This window comes from Camelus bactrianus, chromosome 17 (assembly GCF_048773025.1).
Source record: "Camelus bactrianus isolate YW-2024 breed Bactrian camel chromosome 17, ASM4877302v1, whole genome shotgun sequence".
NCBI classification, from domain to species: domain Eukaryota; kingdom Metazoa; phylum Chordata; class Mammalia; order Artiodactyla; family Camelidae; genus Camelus; species Camelus bactrianus.
In genome coordinates, this window is record NC_133555.1 from 33,244,562 (window position 1) to 33,260,860 (window position 16,299).

Here is a 16,299-nt window from a genome sequence, read left to right on the forward strand (position 1 = left end):
AGAGCCCTCGAATGCTGGCACCAGGGCTCAGCAGAAGGATGGTGGGTCATGGTGGGTCTTTGGGTAGACTCAGGAAGAAACACAGCAGATGCAGCCCCAGACTCCAAGGAGGGGGTAGCACAGCTGCAGGCAAAAGTGGAGGAGTCAGACCCAGGTCAGGCTGGTTCTGCTCTTGAACATGGAATTGGGCATATACATTGGCCCAGGGTCCAGTGCACACAGGCCTGATGCCTGGAGAGAGATGGAAGGGATCTGGCTGTGGCCGTACCATATCAGTGGCATCCCTGTGTCCAGGCTCCCCTGTTACCACCTCCAGGGCTGAGGCCAAGGTGTCGGAGACACAGACAGGATGGTTGATGGAGAGGGTGTTATCCAAGGAGGCCTGGGAAGAGGGGTGGGGTACGTGATGGGCAGACCCTAGGGAGACCAAGGCTACCTGCCTAGGAATGGCTTTGGATCCTAAGGGTGCTGATCTAGCAGGGAGAGTGTGGAGGCAAGGAGGGGACTGCGATTCCTTCTGCAGAATCCTAAACAGTAGCAGTAGTGACAATAGTATAGGCACCTCGTGACATGAATCTTCCGGTCCTTGGACAGCCTGTGAGGTGAGGGCTGCCATTCTCTCATTTAATAGATTGAAAGCTAAGGTTCAGGCATGGAGTGACTCTTAGCAGGGTCTCTGCTTCCAAGCTCTTGTATCACTTGTCAGGGTCCTGGGGTGTGACCCTGCCATCTGGAAACCCACTCCCTCTGCAGCCCCTGAGCCCTAATCAAGTCACCATCCCCAGTTGCAAGGGACATCCCAGAGAGGAGGGACTCCCAGGTTCCCTGAAGAGAGTTGTCAGGGGGCCACATAGTCCAGCCTCCACTATCCAGGCTGCCGCTGCTATGGACGGCCTTGATTGGAGTACCTGGGAATGACCTTGACAGGGGAGTCAGGCAGGTATGGGAACTTCATCCCCTCCCCTGAGAAGCCAGGCAGCTGCGCCCCCTGCTGGCACAAGGGGGCCAGGGTGCGCTCAGCAGAGATTTCAGCCAGTGTGGCTGAGACTGTGGCCTCAGCACAACCAGGGGCAGTGGTCCAAGACTGGAGAAAAATGTGTTTTTAATGTCCTAAAACCTGAGAAGATGTCAGGAAGGACGGGGGACCCGGCTTGTCCACTCACAGTCGTGTGGCCTTGACCTGTCCTCTCCTTTTTCTGAACCTCAGTTTCCCCAACAGTGAGCACTGGGTTCTAGGCTCCCCACATGTCTCAGTGGCCCCCAGGCTCTGACCCCTTCCTGGCCTCTGTCTCCATTGCTGACTTCCATCTGGGGGCCTCTGTCCTGAGACACGCCCTCGGAGGCCCAGGGAACAGCCTGACCTGGTTCCCACCTGGGGCCTCCATCCTCCCTGGCCTTGCAGCCAGGCCTGCCACTCGCCCTCTAATCGCCACTGTTCTGTGGGAAGGAGCGACTTCACCACAAATTATTTTGTTCTAAGAGAAGGACAAAAAGAATAGAGAAGCCAGGAGGGGTAGGGGGCTGTGGGAGGAGGAGATTGCCTGAGCCAGCGTTGAGACTTGCTTTAACCCTTGGACTGCCAGGCGCTGAGTGGGCAGCAGGCAAGGGCTCCGGAGGCACCCGGTCCGCCATCTCCTCCCCACGTCAGATGCCATGGCCTTTATCTCCCCACGTCTCACTGTCACTCTACCGACGTTATCTCTCCTTCCTGTCTGTCTTTCATCAGCAGCCTCTCCCACCTCCTTATCTCCTCCTCATCACCCCTCTTTGTGTCTCTCCACATCCCTCCACTTCTGCACAGCCTGATGGCAAAGTCTGGTGGCGGCAGCTCGCGGCACTCAGTCGTGGTGATCAGCCCACGACCTCCGGTGAAGGAGCCAGCTTGCGGCAAAGACTTCCTGGGGTCACCTGGATACACACATGGACCCATTCAGGCTCAGGGACTCATGCAGGGATGTGCAGTGCATATGGACACACTCACACACACACATATACTCGTGCATGTGCACACAACCAAGACCCCAGCCATGAACAAAGTTGCCCACAGAAATCTGTTTCTACAGTTCACATACAGCCCCCAGGCTTCATCAAGCATCCTAACCCCACCCGACCCCAACATGCAGGCACGGGCACATAGATGGATGTGTGTTGAGCCATAACACACACACTCACACATGCAGATGTGGACTGTCAGATTTACACCCCCAGGGACGTGAGTGCACAAGCCCACCCCCAACCCACCAAGAGGGAGGGATAGATTCATTCTCCCCATATGCCTCTTCCTCCCTCGTCCCTGCTGCCATGTTCTGTGCTGGGATGACAGAGGAGCCCCTCGGGGCACCTGGAGCTCCCACGGTAGTTTTTGAAAATGCCCTGGGGCAGCGCCAGCAAAGGGGATGTGGATGCCTGAGCCTGTGTGGAGGGATGGCTGTGTGTGTGATGCATGTGTGGGCATGTAGGTTTATGTACACACATGGGTGTGAGGGCATCTTCATGTTGGTATGTGATGTACAATGTGTGCTTGTTGGCTCCCTCTCCCCTAGCACCCTACCTCCCATCCAGCCCACCCTCCCCATTCTGCTGCTCTCACCACTCCGACCTGGTCAGGAGGGTGCTGCTTGTGACCCCTGGAGGAGGAACCCTGAGTCCTGGAGAGGCAGTGACAACCTTGTCCCACCAAACACATACAACCCCATGCAAGCTGTGGAGCCTATGGCCAGGCCCTTCTTCCAAGTCTGTCTGAGCACTGAGCCCAACTGCCAGACCTTCCTGCTCCCTCTCAGTGGCCAAAGCCAGGGTCAAGTTGGGTGTGAGGACTTTTCTATGGTGAGCTGTGCTGAAAGGGTATCTGGGCACCATGACATGGGGATGTGGGACCCTCTGGCCTCACCCCAGGCTTCTGCTTCTTTCCAGATCTACAAAGACAACAGGAATCTGTTTGAGGTGCAGGAGAATGAGCCTCAGAAGTTGGTGGAGAAGGTTGCGGGGGACATAGAGAGCCTGCTGGACAGGAAGGTGCAGGCCCTGAAGGTAGGTGTGGTCGTTTGGCTTGAGGGAGGACCAGGCAGAGCAGCCCTGCACTGCAAGGGCAACATCTGGACCCACCATGAACACAGCCCTCCAGGCCATCTGAATTCAGGCTGGGCCGCTGCTAGCAGGCTGTGCCATGTGGACTGTGGGTCACTGTGGCAGGTGCAGGATGGTTTTATCTAGGTCAGCTACATGAGGGGTGACCTGGGGTCTGAGGCCCTGTGTGGGCATGATGACAGGCCCCACTCCTCTCTTCTTTTGGGCCTGGGATCTTCCTGTTCCTCAGCTCTGCCTATGAGTGTGCCCCAGGTGAGCACCTGGCCAGGAGAGCAACCTACTGATGCCTGGGAGGGAGGGCCTGAACGCCCCACAGAGAAAGACATGGCCATGTGATGCTCAGGGTTGGAGCTCCTGTTCTGCCCGTGACTTCTCTGCCTCCCTCTGGGCTTCAGTCTGTACTCTGCACTCAGAGAGGTGGTGCCTGTCGGCTCCAAGGCACCGCGGTCCTGTGAGGTGACAGAACCTGCTGGTGTGCCCTGACCAGTCTACAAAGCCAGCGGACCCTGGTATTCAACCTCCCCAGGGAGGGCAGGTGGGAAGGGGCTTCTGGAGCTGCAGGATGCCCTGGGCATGTTGTGCAGTAAAAAAGGGAAGGGGTCCAAGCTGCCCCCATGTCAGAGGCATAACTGCTGCTGGCCCAGCCTGTATCAAAAAGACGAGTCCAATAAAAAGGAAAGAAGTGCTAATACACGCGACAACATGGATGAACTCAAAAACATTATACTAAGTGAAAGGAGCTCTTCATAAAAGACCACCTATTGTGTGATCCCATTTCTGTGAAATGTCCACAATAGGCAAATCCATAGAAACGGAAAGTACATTAGTGGTTGCCTAGGGCTGGAAGGGAAGGGATAGGGAGCGTCTGCTAATGGGTACAGGGTTTCTTTTTGGGGTGATGAAAATAGTCTAAAATTAGATTGTGGTGATGGCTGCACAACTGTGAATATGCTGAAAAACCACTGAATTGTATACTTTATGTGGATGATTTTTATGATATGTGAGTTATATCACTATAAAGCTATTTTTTAATGAGTCAGCCACACAGGTCATGCCCAGGCTCAGGCCAGGGGCTGGCAGGGTCAAGTCAGAGCAGCCAGACACCCCCCACACACACACCAAGTCCAGGCCTCTGCAAAGAACCAGGAGTCCCCTGCCTGCTCCTGTGTGACCTGGGATCATGAAATAGGGAGAGGTGGGCATCCTGAGACTACAGGAGGAAAGCCAAGCCTTCAGCTAAGATGGTCACCCCCAGGTCCATCAGGGTTCCCCCTGGCTGCAGGAAACATCTACTTGCCTCACACAGCCAGCAACTCATGTCCCACCACCTTGCCTTTCCTAGAACCGAACACCACCTGCAGGCCCACCCCTCCTTTCTCTGGTTCTCTGTCTCTGTCTCTTTCTCTCCCCTTCATCCCAGACTCCCTCCTTGCCTCTGTTTCCCTGCTTTGCTGCTTCCACTGCCCAGTTCACAAAGTGCAGGCCACCAGCCCTGAACTTGTGCTGAAACCATCTGATAGATTTGGGAAGGGGCACCCTTCATGCCTTTAGACCTCCCATCTACCCTGGCTTTAGGACCAACTGCCTCGGCAGGGGTGCTAAGTGGTGGCAGTGACAAATGTCTGACCTGCCCTCCACATGTGGAGCCGAAGGCCCAGCCCCTGCCCATCCAGGGCTGGAGTTGCTCCCCAAGCTCCTTTCCTGCCTCTTGGAGGAACAGGCAACCCTGACAACTTGAGGGGCAGAGGACCCCAAGGCCTGGGGTCCTGATTCCAACCCTCTCCCAACATCCCACATGTCGGACTTTGGCCTATAAGGCAGGCAGATGTCTGTCTCCTTTCCACTGCATCTGTAGCCCAGGTACACACGGCCTGGTACACAGTTGGCACTAAATACAAATGATTCTTAAGGGAAGAATGATGAGAAAAGGCACTCACTGATTGGGTACTCGGCATGTGCTGAGTCTGTCACACATCATTCTCACCATAGCCCCCTGAGGAAGGGGGACACTGAGATTCAGACCTGCTATGCATCAGGCCAGGATGTGGCAGACCCAGGATTTGAATCCAGGTCACTCTGACCCTAAGGAAGGCCCCTCACTGCCCACATTAGTCCAGAGGTGTGTGTGTAGCCCCGCCCTCTCATAGCCAGTGAACTCCCTCTGCTGCAGCACCCCTGGCCCCAGGCCCACAGGATGCTCCTGTCCATATCCCCAGAGGAAGGAGTGGACCGACCTTGTCCTGCCTTGGTCCTAATTGTTCCAGATGAGCTTTGGTCTTAGTTTTGTTTTAAATTTGCTTTTAATCGAGGTCTGGCCCTTTTCTCCTTTCCCACATTTGTTTGCAGCCTGAGTGCATATGGAGGGAGGAATGTTGGGTGTCCAGACCCCCCCCCCCACTCCATTGTCCCTCTCTCCCTGGACCCCATCCAGTAATCCAATGTAAATCCCCTCACTCTGGTCTGGAATTTTAATGTGGGGCTTGCAAGGCAGCAACCGAGCAATGTTGGACGGAAATTCATTGTCTCAGCTAATCAGGGACAATCAGATGTTTGTAACGAGTTTCTCGAAGCTGCACAGAGTGGTTTACGAGGCCAAGAGTCAGGCAGAGCAGGCCAGGTCAGGGACTTTGCAACACAGGCAACCAGCATCCCCGAGTCCAGGAAACCTGCTGGGACCTCAGCTTTGGAGACATGGAGGGGACCTTCTAGGAACTTCTGCTATCCAGGTGGATGGGTCCTCTGAGCCAGGGCTTGCCATGTTAGGGTCTTGAGTCCCAGGAGGGGTAAGGAGGGATAGGGAGGCGCCTAACTTCTTATGGCACATTGGAGGTTGGAGGCAGAGCTGGACCCAAATCAGGAATCTCCTGTCCTCCCAGCTGGGGCCTCTCTCAGAGCCCCTTTCTCAGAAAGGTCATCTCTTCATGGTTCCATTCCTCCCTCCATCTATGCATCAGCATCACTAAAGGGCCTTCTGTGTGCCAGGCCGGTGCTGGGAGTGCGGCAGGGAAAAGCCCCATTCCTGTCCTCATGGAGCTCTCAGTCTCACCCCATCCCAGGCCTTAGTTTCTCCATCTGTAAAAAAGGGAGAGGAGACTGGCCCTGCCCAGTACTTCTCGTTTCACAGCTCCAGGAGCCATCATTTATAGAGGTTACAGTGCAAACAATGTCCCTGAAGCCTGTGCCACCTTCAGCACCATGCCCGGCACCCCTGCTGTGTGGCTCCCAGGAGAGGCCATGGGAGGAGGAGGTAAGGAGTGACGCTAGTGCAGACATTCCAGCCTCCTGGGGACAAGGTCAGGGGTGGTGTGGCTCAATGTGCTTGGTTCCTGAGGAATGAGAAGCCCAGGGCCAGAGCAGACAGACCAGAGCAGATTCTTAAGGGACATCAGTGTGGCAGCTAGAAGCCTGCCTCAGGGACGCCCTTCACCTCCAACCTCAGATAAACCAGAGGCAGTGGCGAGGCTTGGCTGGAGATCCAGGAATTAGAGATGTCAGCCACTGAGCTCTGCCCTCCCCACCACTCCCATGTTCCCCGTGCTCCACCTCAGGTCCTCCTCAGTCCTGGGGCCAAGACCCTTCCAGATGCCACGCCTTTGTACCTTTGCCTTCAGACGGTGTTTTAACCCTATTGGTGCACTGGAGTCACCTGAGGAACTTTTAAATCGTGATGTCCAGACCCCACCCAGACCAAGTACAGCAGATTCTATAGGGGTGGGGCTGGGCTTCAGTATTTTTCAATGTTCCACAGATGATTCAGGGTAGATTCAGAGCTCAGGACGAATCCCCTAAAATAGAAATAATTCCTTCCCACAATGACTGGCCTCTTTCTTAGTGCCTGCCAAGTGCCCAGCCTAAGGTGAGCCAGAACACTCCAGACCCCTTCAAACCTTCCCTACAAGTCAAGGGTTACTCCTCTTGTCCACATTTTACATATGAGGAAACTGAGCCCCAGAGAGGTCACATCACTGGCCCCAGGTCCCACAGCAAGAACTTGGGGTCCAGATCCCAGAAACTGCCCCCCAATACTGCCCTCCTCTGTGCTACCACATGGCATTTGCTGTCCACAGTGGGCATGGCCAAGGGAAGAGATGGATCTGCTGTGACTAGGGCTTGCTCTGGGATGACCTAGTGAACTTGGGTAAGTCTTTACCCCACAGCATCTTCCCAGGCAATGGAGACAAGACACTAAGCACCTCTCCCAGCCCACCTTCATGACATCCAGGAGGATAGGACAGGGGGTGCAGCTGTGGTCCTGGTTCTGGGGGCTCTACTGGGCAGCATTCCCACCATCAACGGCCTCTCTGGGGAGTGAGCATCATTTAAAGAGTAAAATTAAAAACCCTTTTGCACACAACCACCCTGCTTTTGCCACTAATGGCCACTTAACCCAATTAAACTGATGCATTGTTGGCAGTGTGGCAGGGTCTATTCAGGAACTGGGCTCTGGGCTGGGTGTTCAAAGGAGCAGGAGGAATGAGCCAGGGAGGGAGCCAAGGGGCCAGGGGCTGTGGTTCTTCCTAGTTCTCACCTACCCTCTGCTTGCTTTCTCAGGCTTTATCTAATGCAGAGTTTCTCTGTGTTAGCATTATTGACACTTTGAGCAAGATAATTCTTTGTCGTGGAGGCTCTGTGCTTTGTAGGATATTAAGCAACATCCTTGCCCTCTACCTACAAGATGCCAGTAGTACACCACTCCCCCAATTATAAAAACCAACAAACATTTCCAAATAGTGCCAGATGTCCCCTGGGGGCAACACTCCCTTTGTTTGAGAACCACTGGTCTCATGGGACACAGAGATACAGCCATAGTGAATAGAAGCCCCACAAGCAGGGGAACACTGGGGACCTCGGAGAGGTGCAGATGGAATGGAGCAGCCCCAACAGGAGGAAGATCCTTTCAGTTTTAGGTGGAGTAATAGCAATCTCCAGGCTGCCTGGAAGAGTCACCAAGGATTTGGGGGATAAGTTTGTCATTGGAGCAGCTGGAGGCCAGTTCAGAACTGGGTCCACAATGCATTCATTGATAGGGGTTGGATTGGCTCTGGGAAGACAAGGCCATCACCTGGGAAGACAAGGGCATCAACTACTGCCAAGGCCTGGCCCAGGAAAGGAGCCTTATGAACATTTGTAGAACAGATGCCAGGGCTGTGGTTCCAGGTTCTGGCTGGAAGTCAGCCTCTGGGGTCTGACTCCAGACCAGGGAAGCTCTAAAATGCACAGTAATGCTGGACAGGCAGGCAGGGAATTCTGTAGTATTGGCTGCCTCTGCCCACCCTTCTCTGGGCAATTAAAAGGTGTTTATGTGGAGCTGGCGGTGGCTTCTGCCTCCCCTCCATTATGAACATTAAGAGATCTTGACCCTTCCACTTTCCCGCTCTTGAAAGCAGGCACAGACACGTGGAGCCAATTAGGCGCACGCGTGGGCGCCAAGGGCCTGAGCAGCCTTTTCTCCCTGATTGCAGCGTTTACAGCTGATTCTTCTCCCCTCACCCAGACAGCGCTGCTGCTTCCTGGCAAGGCGCCACTGCCACCCAGAGGAGCCAACTGTGGCCCCCAGGAGAGGAGGGAGCATTGAATTAGTGAATGGGCATCTGCTGAGTGCCAATGGTGTGGGAGCCCTTGGGCACCTCCACCTGAGAGCGATGACTCAGGAACGGAGTTCAGAGGGGGAGGTGGCCTGCCTGGGTACAGGAGAGACAGCGAACTGATGTCCACTTACCAAACACCTAAGGGTCCTGACGGTCAGCGTGAGCCTTGAGCAAAGACGTTACTCTCAGCAATGTGCGTGTGGGAAGGCCTCCCCTCCCTGCATCCCCACCAGGTGGCTGAGAACCCAGAGACCCCTCAAAGGCCCCCAGGCTGAACTGGCAGGGCAGGGAGCTGGCCTCCTGGGGAATGAAGAGGGAGACAGTGAGAGTGGGCGTGGCTGGGGAGTGGCCGAGAAATCCTGGTTTAGGGGTTTGGAGGGGGAGAAATGTCATTCCCTCCTCCTCACACACCTGCCCCAGCTAGTGGGGATCAGATGAGGGCCTGGCTCAGCCTGTCAGGCCTCAAGAGGGGCCGGGCTGTGGGTTTGGGGCTGGGCTTTCCTGGTCCCTGGGATTGCCTCTGTGGAGCAGGGCCCTCTCCTGGCGCCTCCTCCAAGGTGCAGGGGCCTCGGGAGTCAGAAGAGCCGTGGTCATTCCTCACATCCACTAGCCAAAGGAAGGTTCTAGGGGCCTGGGGTGTGATTTTCCTGAGGCCCACGGAGCCTAGTGAATCAGCCTTACACCCACCACCCTACCACTCAGTTCTGCCCTATGGCTGAAGGTCAGAGGGGAGAGCTGGCTGCACCCATGTATCAGGCTAGGAAGTTCAGCATCCTGCTTACCCCCAACAGTGCCCACCTCCTGTGGGACCCTTGGCTGAAGCATCCCAGACCCAGCTCTTGCCCCAGGAGTGGGTGTCTGAGCCTCTCCTGCACAATGGCCCTCCAATCATGATGCCAGGTGCATCCCCTGGGAGCATCTTTCAGTCTCCCTGTTGTTCACTTGTTCACTCAGTCATTCAGCAAACCTCCACTGCCCCAACCTGGCCCTAGGTGTGGTGTCATTCTCTGCTCACTCTGGGGCAGAGTTCCCATTTTACAGATGAGGAAACAGAGGCTCAGAGATGATACCAGCCCAGCCAGTAGCCGACTTGAGACAGGGTCACAATTCTCCCTGATCCCCTGGCTCCTGAGCCTGTGTGCCCACTCCTCCCAGAGCTCCCTGGGGTTTGGGAAGAAGCAGAGCCGTGCTGGTTGAGGCACAGAGGGAGCCCAGGGTTGGGAAGGGAAAAGGTGAGGGTCCGCCAGGCAGAGGGCAGAGTATATGCATGGGCCTAGGGGCAGAACTTCAACTGGGGACCCTGAGGAACAGCTGGTAGGCGGCTAGGTTGGAGCGGGCAACATTTGCAGGCTGGGTGCCACTGTCATGAGTTCCCTCTTTAATACACCTGCACCCTGCCCACCACAGGAGGGGAATCTAGGGCATGGGGGGTGGGTTTGGCCAAACAAAGAAAATGAACCCTGGGACCAAGGACAATTCACTGGGCTCCACTCCCCAGAGAAGACCTGCACTGAGGGAGGATCCTCTCCTGCTTCTGCCCCTCTCCCTGGGGGCGGTCCTAGCTGGCAATGGGGGGCAGATGCTAGGAGGCAGAGTAAAAGGGCCTGCAGGTGCCACAGGGACAGACCAGTCTAATTCAGGATCAGAGAAGTGAGATATTTAATTGAGTTTTAATAGCGTCTGGCCCTTTGTTCTGAAATCCTCGTGTACAAGGGCTTGGGGAGGGGAGGGTGCATCTAAGGCAGGGCAAGCTAGTGGCCCAGCTGCTCCCTGCCCTCCAGGATCCCAGATTTCAAGGAGACAGACAATAAGCTACTGGGTCCCAGTGTGCAGAACAGCTGATATGGGAGGGCAGGTCTTAGAAGACAGCCTAGTGGAGATGGCATTTGAGCTAAGCCTTGGAAGGTGGGGGAAATTTCCAAAGGTGGAGAAAGGGGAGAAGGAAGGCACCGAGCTCTGGCCTAGCAGTGAAAGTGAGCAGAAGTGACTCCAGCTGAGTCTGGGAGGGGAGCCTGTGCATAACTGCTTCCACTGGAGGAAGAGTGGATGGAGAGGTGACAAAGGCAGGGGCAGGGCCTCCGCCTAAGTTCTGGGGTGGTAGCTGCGTATCTACAAGCATGGCCCCTTCGCAGGGCAGGCAGCGCTGGGAGCAGCCAGTCACCTCTCTCAGCCCATTTTCTGTGGCTTAAAATACACAGCAAGCAGTGCCTCTGCTGTGGCAGTGCACTCTTGAGGGGGAAGTGCGCCGTGGGGGTGCAGGTGGGGAGGGCACAGTACTGTGGACTCATCCCCAGGATGGGGGATGCTAGGGTGGTGGGAAGGCCCCCAGGCCCCTCATGGGTCCATCAGCTGTCTTCTCCAAGCCCACACCTGAAGACTGGACCAGCCCTGGGTGCCATGGTGACCCCAGGCATGATGACCCTGGCTCGTCATGTCATGGGGTTCCAGGGGCCTCAGGTGTCCTTTGCTTCCTTTAGCCTGTCTTTACTGAGCACTGAGCACCTGCTGTATACAATGCACCATACTAGGTTATCAGGTACAGGGACAGTATACCTGGTACCTGTGGACCCCCTCCCAGAATACTGTCTGCTCAAGGTGACAGTGATGTGACCCATGCCACAAAGTGTGGAGCCAGGGTGTTAAGCTCGTGGATATTGACCAGGCCTAGGGGGCCTTGAGGGGAAGGGAGGGTTACTGGAGACCCAGCCAGGCAGAGGAGAGTAAGGGAGGAAGAGGGTCCAAGGCAGAAAGCACAGCAAAGTACGAAGGCCAGAGGTAGAGAGACTGCATGTGTGTCTGCGTGTTCAGGCATCTGCCTGCACGTGGTGGTGAAGGGCCTCCCCGCTGGCCTGGCTCTGCGGGGCGTGTGCGTAGATGCACCATGAAGCAGGGGCTTGAGGCAGAGACAGGAATGGGCTGTGCCCAGTGCTGCCACCGTTCCTTGAAGTCTAGCTGAGACCTCAACCTGCAGAGGCCTGACCTGGCACTACCCTCAAAAGAACCTCTGGCCAAGGGGTCCCCTCAGAAAGATGCAAGATAGCACATAAGCCATGGGACCAGCTCCAGAGCAAGAAGGTGGCCAAGAATTAGGGGCCTCACCCATTGCTGTGCTGCAGCCCCCACTCTGCACTTGAGCCCTTGACAACTCTCACATTCTCTGGGCCTCAGTTTTCCTACCTGTACAGTGGGAACAGCAAGCATAGCCTCACAGACCTGTCATCAGAGTTTATGCCCAGGCCTTGATGACACCAGTTCAGCAAGGGATGGTCATGGGGTTATGTGGGATGGGCCCTACAGACAGCTCTGACCTGTGCTCCACATGTGGGCCAACCCTAGGGTATAGGACCTCATGCCAGCCCTCCCCTTTCTGGATGCCTCATCGAGGGCCCGTCCCCAGCTCCCGGCTCTGTGGGTCTTACTGTACAGGCTGATTGATACTTCCTGCTTCCTGGCATAGGCCTTGGGCCCTTGTTTGAGAGGCTGGTCACGGTTGCCAGGCCCTTTGTTCCAGCCTTCCTGTGTTTGCCCACTCTGTGCCTCGGCGAATAGGAGTTGCAGCATGTTTGCTGTGTCAACACCAGCTGGAGCCTAGCTATCAAAATAGCCAAGGGTGTGAGACCCCATCCGCCAGCTGCCTGGGTGCCTGGGGTCCAGCCCCTCCCTGGGCAGTTGGGGTGGGTGGGTGAGTGGGCAGTTCCCGTGCCCCACCCATTAACCCACGGGACTGCCAGGCCTCGGCTAGGCAGGTGTCTGGAAACAACAAGGGCAGCCCCAGATAGGGAACAGGACTCAAGAAGGGTCTGCACAGTCTCCCCTTGTCTCAGGAGGACTTCCTGGCAGAGTTGGCCTTAAAGCCTTTGAAAGCTAAGTTTGAGGCTTCCCCACCCCTCTGTGCAGAATCCCTTTGACCTCCCTGGCCCCAGCGCCAGCCCTCTCCTCCCCTGTGTTCCCAGTCATCAGATCCAGCAGCATCAGAGAGGTGGCCAGAGCTGTCAGGTAGGCAGACAGATGGATGGACAGGCAGCAAGATAGGGTGCAGGCAGGAGATAGAACTCAGGAGAGAACTAGAGGGACCTGAACCAGGCAAGCTGACATCCATGTGTAAGCTGTGCAGATGTGGGCAGATGGCAGAGCCACAGCCCTGGGGAGGGCAGAGATGGGCAGCCTTTGGCTGGTGGCTGGTACTGAGTGGTGGCTGTCAGAGACAGACAGGGGAACAGAGGTCTGGAGAAGGAGAGTGACTTGCCCTGAGCCTGGAGAGTTCCTGGATCCCTGCCCTTCAACCAAGGCTGTTCCACCATTTGGGGGCCCAGTCAGTACTGGACCTTTAAATTCTATTTACTTCTGAGTGAGACCCCCACCCACTTCATTAGTATGTTTTCCAGAAATAAGCCTTTGAGGGTGATTCACCCAGGAGACAGAGGCCACCAGGGCATGGACCAGGCAGCTGGATCAAGAGGCAGAAGTGCCAGGTGAGGTCTCAGCTGAAGTGCTAATACATCCACCACATGGCCTTTGCTGGTGATTTCCCTTCTGAGTCTCAATTTCCTTATCTATAAAATGGGGTGATAAGAGTCGACCCCGCGGGATTGCCGAAAGGGAGAGGATCATCTGAGCTGAGACTTGGCCTGCTCATAGACATACGCATGCCATGGGGTTATCACTGTTACAAGGGGAGAGTTTGGGCCACAGGGAACATCTGCATCACTGGATTGCACTTTGGGATTTCGTGGGAAAATGTCCCAGTTACCTGGAAGCACAGAGAAGTAGTACTGAGGAAATGGGAGGCAATCCACGAATGTGAGCGTGTGTGTCCTCATACGCATGCAAGTGCCTACTCCTTTCCTGGAGGTCACAACTCCCACATGGCCCGAGACCAAGTTGTGGGACTGTGGCCTGAGTAAGGGGGCTAGTGCCCCAACTCCCCATGGCCCAGGCAGAAGCGCTGGCTCCATAATCTCCCAGTGATGACACAGACCTTTCCCCACCACCTGTGTTCATACCTAGGCCTCATTTTATCAAATATTCTTCTACTAATCTCATCTCCCTGGGTGATTGCCGTGTAATTAGCTCATTTCGCAAAATATTACATCTGTCATATTTTTGCCTCGCTTTTTCCTTCTCCTGGGAAAGGGCAGAAGTGGACAGGGTAGGGGAAGATTTCTGGGCATGGAGCCACCTCACAGGTCAGCTCTGGCCCACCCACTGCACAAAGGGCCCCCCGTGTGCACCATACATACACGAGCCCCCTCGACACACATCCCAGACCCAGGGTCTGGTGAATAGGTGGTGAGTGGGCAGGATCTGAGAGTGTCAGAGCCCTTCCAGTGTCAAGAAGAAGGGATGGTGCAGGCCTGATCAGGCCCTGCCCCAGGAGTACCTGTGCACACCTGCTCACACCAAGGGACTTTTCAGGCCCAAGCTGGGCTCAGACTAATGAGCTCCTCGTGGCTTTGCCCGTGGTGGGCATGTGTATGGCAGGCAGGCTGGGGGTGAGTAGGCAGGGACGAGGGGGAAGGATGCCGGCTGGCCTCTGCTTGGTACATGTGACGGTGCATGAGTGGACTGAGCCCCGGGTATGCAGCAAATACTTGGTTAATAAAAATCCCAATGATATTTTATTATTACCTGTCTATCCACTCCCATCCATTGGACAAGGTCCCACAGAGGGTGGGTTGCCCCAAGCCCCTACACCCTCCCACCCACCCACCCCAACCAGATCTGATCCAGCTGTGAGGTGGGGGCTTTTGGAACAGTGGACTGTGGACCAGGCACCTGTGGAGCCCCCCAGTGGATCACATGTGTCCCAGGCCTTGGCCCTGACCCAGCATGACAGCTCCAGCCAGGGGGCACCAGGCCTCGTGGTGCCTGGGAGTAGAATAGCCACCCTCCCTGCTCCCAGAAGTGGGGCCAGGCAGAGAGGCTGCTGAGCCCCCTGCCCCACCTCCCCTACCCATTTCCCCAGATGGAAAACCAGAGACTGCCGAGGCTTCATCTGCACAGAGAGCTTTCAGTGGCTCAGAACCTGCTGCCACAGTGGACCCTGGGCGGCTGGAAGGATTGGGCTTAGGCCCTCAGCTGGCGTGGCCTACTTTCCCGCGTCCTCCCGCCACTGCTCCCACTGTATCCCTGCCTTGTCTTGCTTCACCTCCCTCGGGATGTGAATTCTCTTTAACTTTTAATTAAAAACATTCTTTCTTCCTCCAAGGTTTGCTTCCCTGTGATTTTCCTCTTAGAAGGAGAGATGGGGGAAAGGGGGGTCGCAGGGAAGGAGTGGAGGTCAAGGCTTCCTGGATCTCCATGGGGGACCCAGGGGAACCAAGGGCCTGGCCCGGAGAAGGCTACTGGCCACTCCCTGCCCTGTGTCACCCTCCCTGGCTTCCTGGCTCTGCCAAGGGAGGCATTTCTGAGGGCTCCAACCCTGGGTGCTGCGGCCAGATTTGAGGAATGGCGCCAGCTCCCAGGGGCCCTGCATGCACTCCCACCACGTCCCACATAACCACTCAAGACGACTGCAGCTCATGCCCACTTTCACTGAGCAAGAGGTGCCCCTGCTTTCCTGTGAGAGTGCTGTTAGCTCCAGCCGCCTTGGGAGCCCATTGGCCACTCCTGAGCCCATTGGCCATAGGTTGGGGAAGTGTCCCACTGGGTGGTTCATCAGGTAAGATGCAGCCCCAGCTTGTGTCGTGCACTTCACGGTCACCATCTGGGTCACAGATGCTTCACATGTCAAATTCCCAGTTCATCTCAGGGGCACAAGGTCAGGTACTGGTTCATGAGGTCTCGGCCCCGGGGATCCTGGGGACAGAGATCCTTGACGTCAGAGAATCAGAACACCTCCTCCAATTATGGAGTTGGAGACAGGCTGGCCTGTGTCCCCCTCCCCAAGGCAGTGGCCTATTAGCCTGTCCCTGATTCTGGAGGGAGATGCCACCGTGTCTTCAAGTTCCTGTTTCGGAGTTGGAGCCGGCTAAATGTCCGGAAGTTCTTCCTTGTGTCAGACCACAGCCTAACCCCTTTCCTTGGTTCCACCTCTAGAGAACTTCAACTTAGACTTCCTTGTCCCTAAGTCTTCCCTGGCCCAGGAGACAGGGACTGAGTCACCACATCCCCATGTCCCTGTCACCTCCCTACTCCTTTGCAGGCTAAGGACCTCCATCCTAGGACCTCCAGGCCCAGCTCAGGAAGCCTCCTGCAAACTCACAGGCTCATCCAAGCACATCTTCATGATCCATCCTGAGATGCCTCCACCACAGATTGTACCTCTCTCATCCCTAGAGGTCAGGACCCCTCCTACCCCCCAGAGACTAAGGGACTCAAGACTCCAGCCAGACCCAAGACTAGGTGAGGAGCCAGGACACCACTAGCAGGGCCTGTGCCTCCACAAGGGCTCACCCTGCACCCTCTCAACTCATTCTCCCACTCTAGCCTGCAGCAGTGGTGGGGGATGCCACTGGCCCTTGTGAAGACATCAGGATGCCCCAGAGAAGGGGCTGTGATGGAGGCATTGGCCCTAAGGGGCTAGGACACTTGCCTCCTAGGCTGCCCTTAGCTCCCCTCCTGACACCCACCTTGTGTCCTGCTTCACAGACCCAGAGGCCACCCTGACTGGCCCCAGGAACAC

General features: G+C 56.0%; 1 protein-coding gene across 15 annotated transcripts in view; it reads left to right on the plus strand.

Annotated features, from left to right (window-relative positions):
• CACNA2D2 (calcium voltage-gated channel auxiliary subunit alpha2delta 2) overlaps positions 1 to 16,299 on the plus strand; it is a 136,920-nt gene that overhangs the window by 64,502 nt on the left and 56,119 nt on the right. For all 15 annotated transcript variants that reach the window (XM_074344827.1, XM_074344831.1, XM_074344829.1 and 12 more), the window contains exon 3: positions 2,914 to 3,030. In XM_074344827.1, the coding sequence (XP_074200928.1) occupies positions 2,914 to 3,030 (117 nt within the window). The remainder of the gene's footprint in view (positions 1 to 2,913; positions 3,031 to 16,299) is intronic.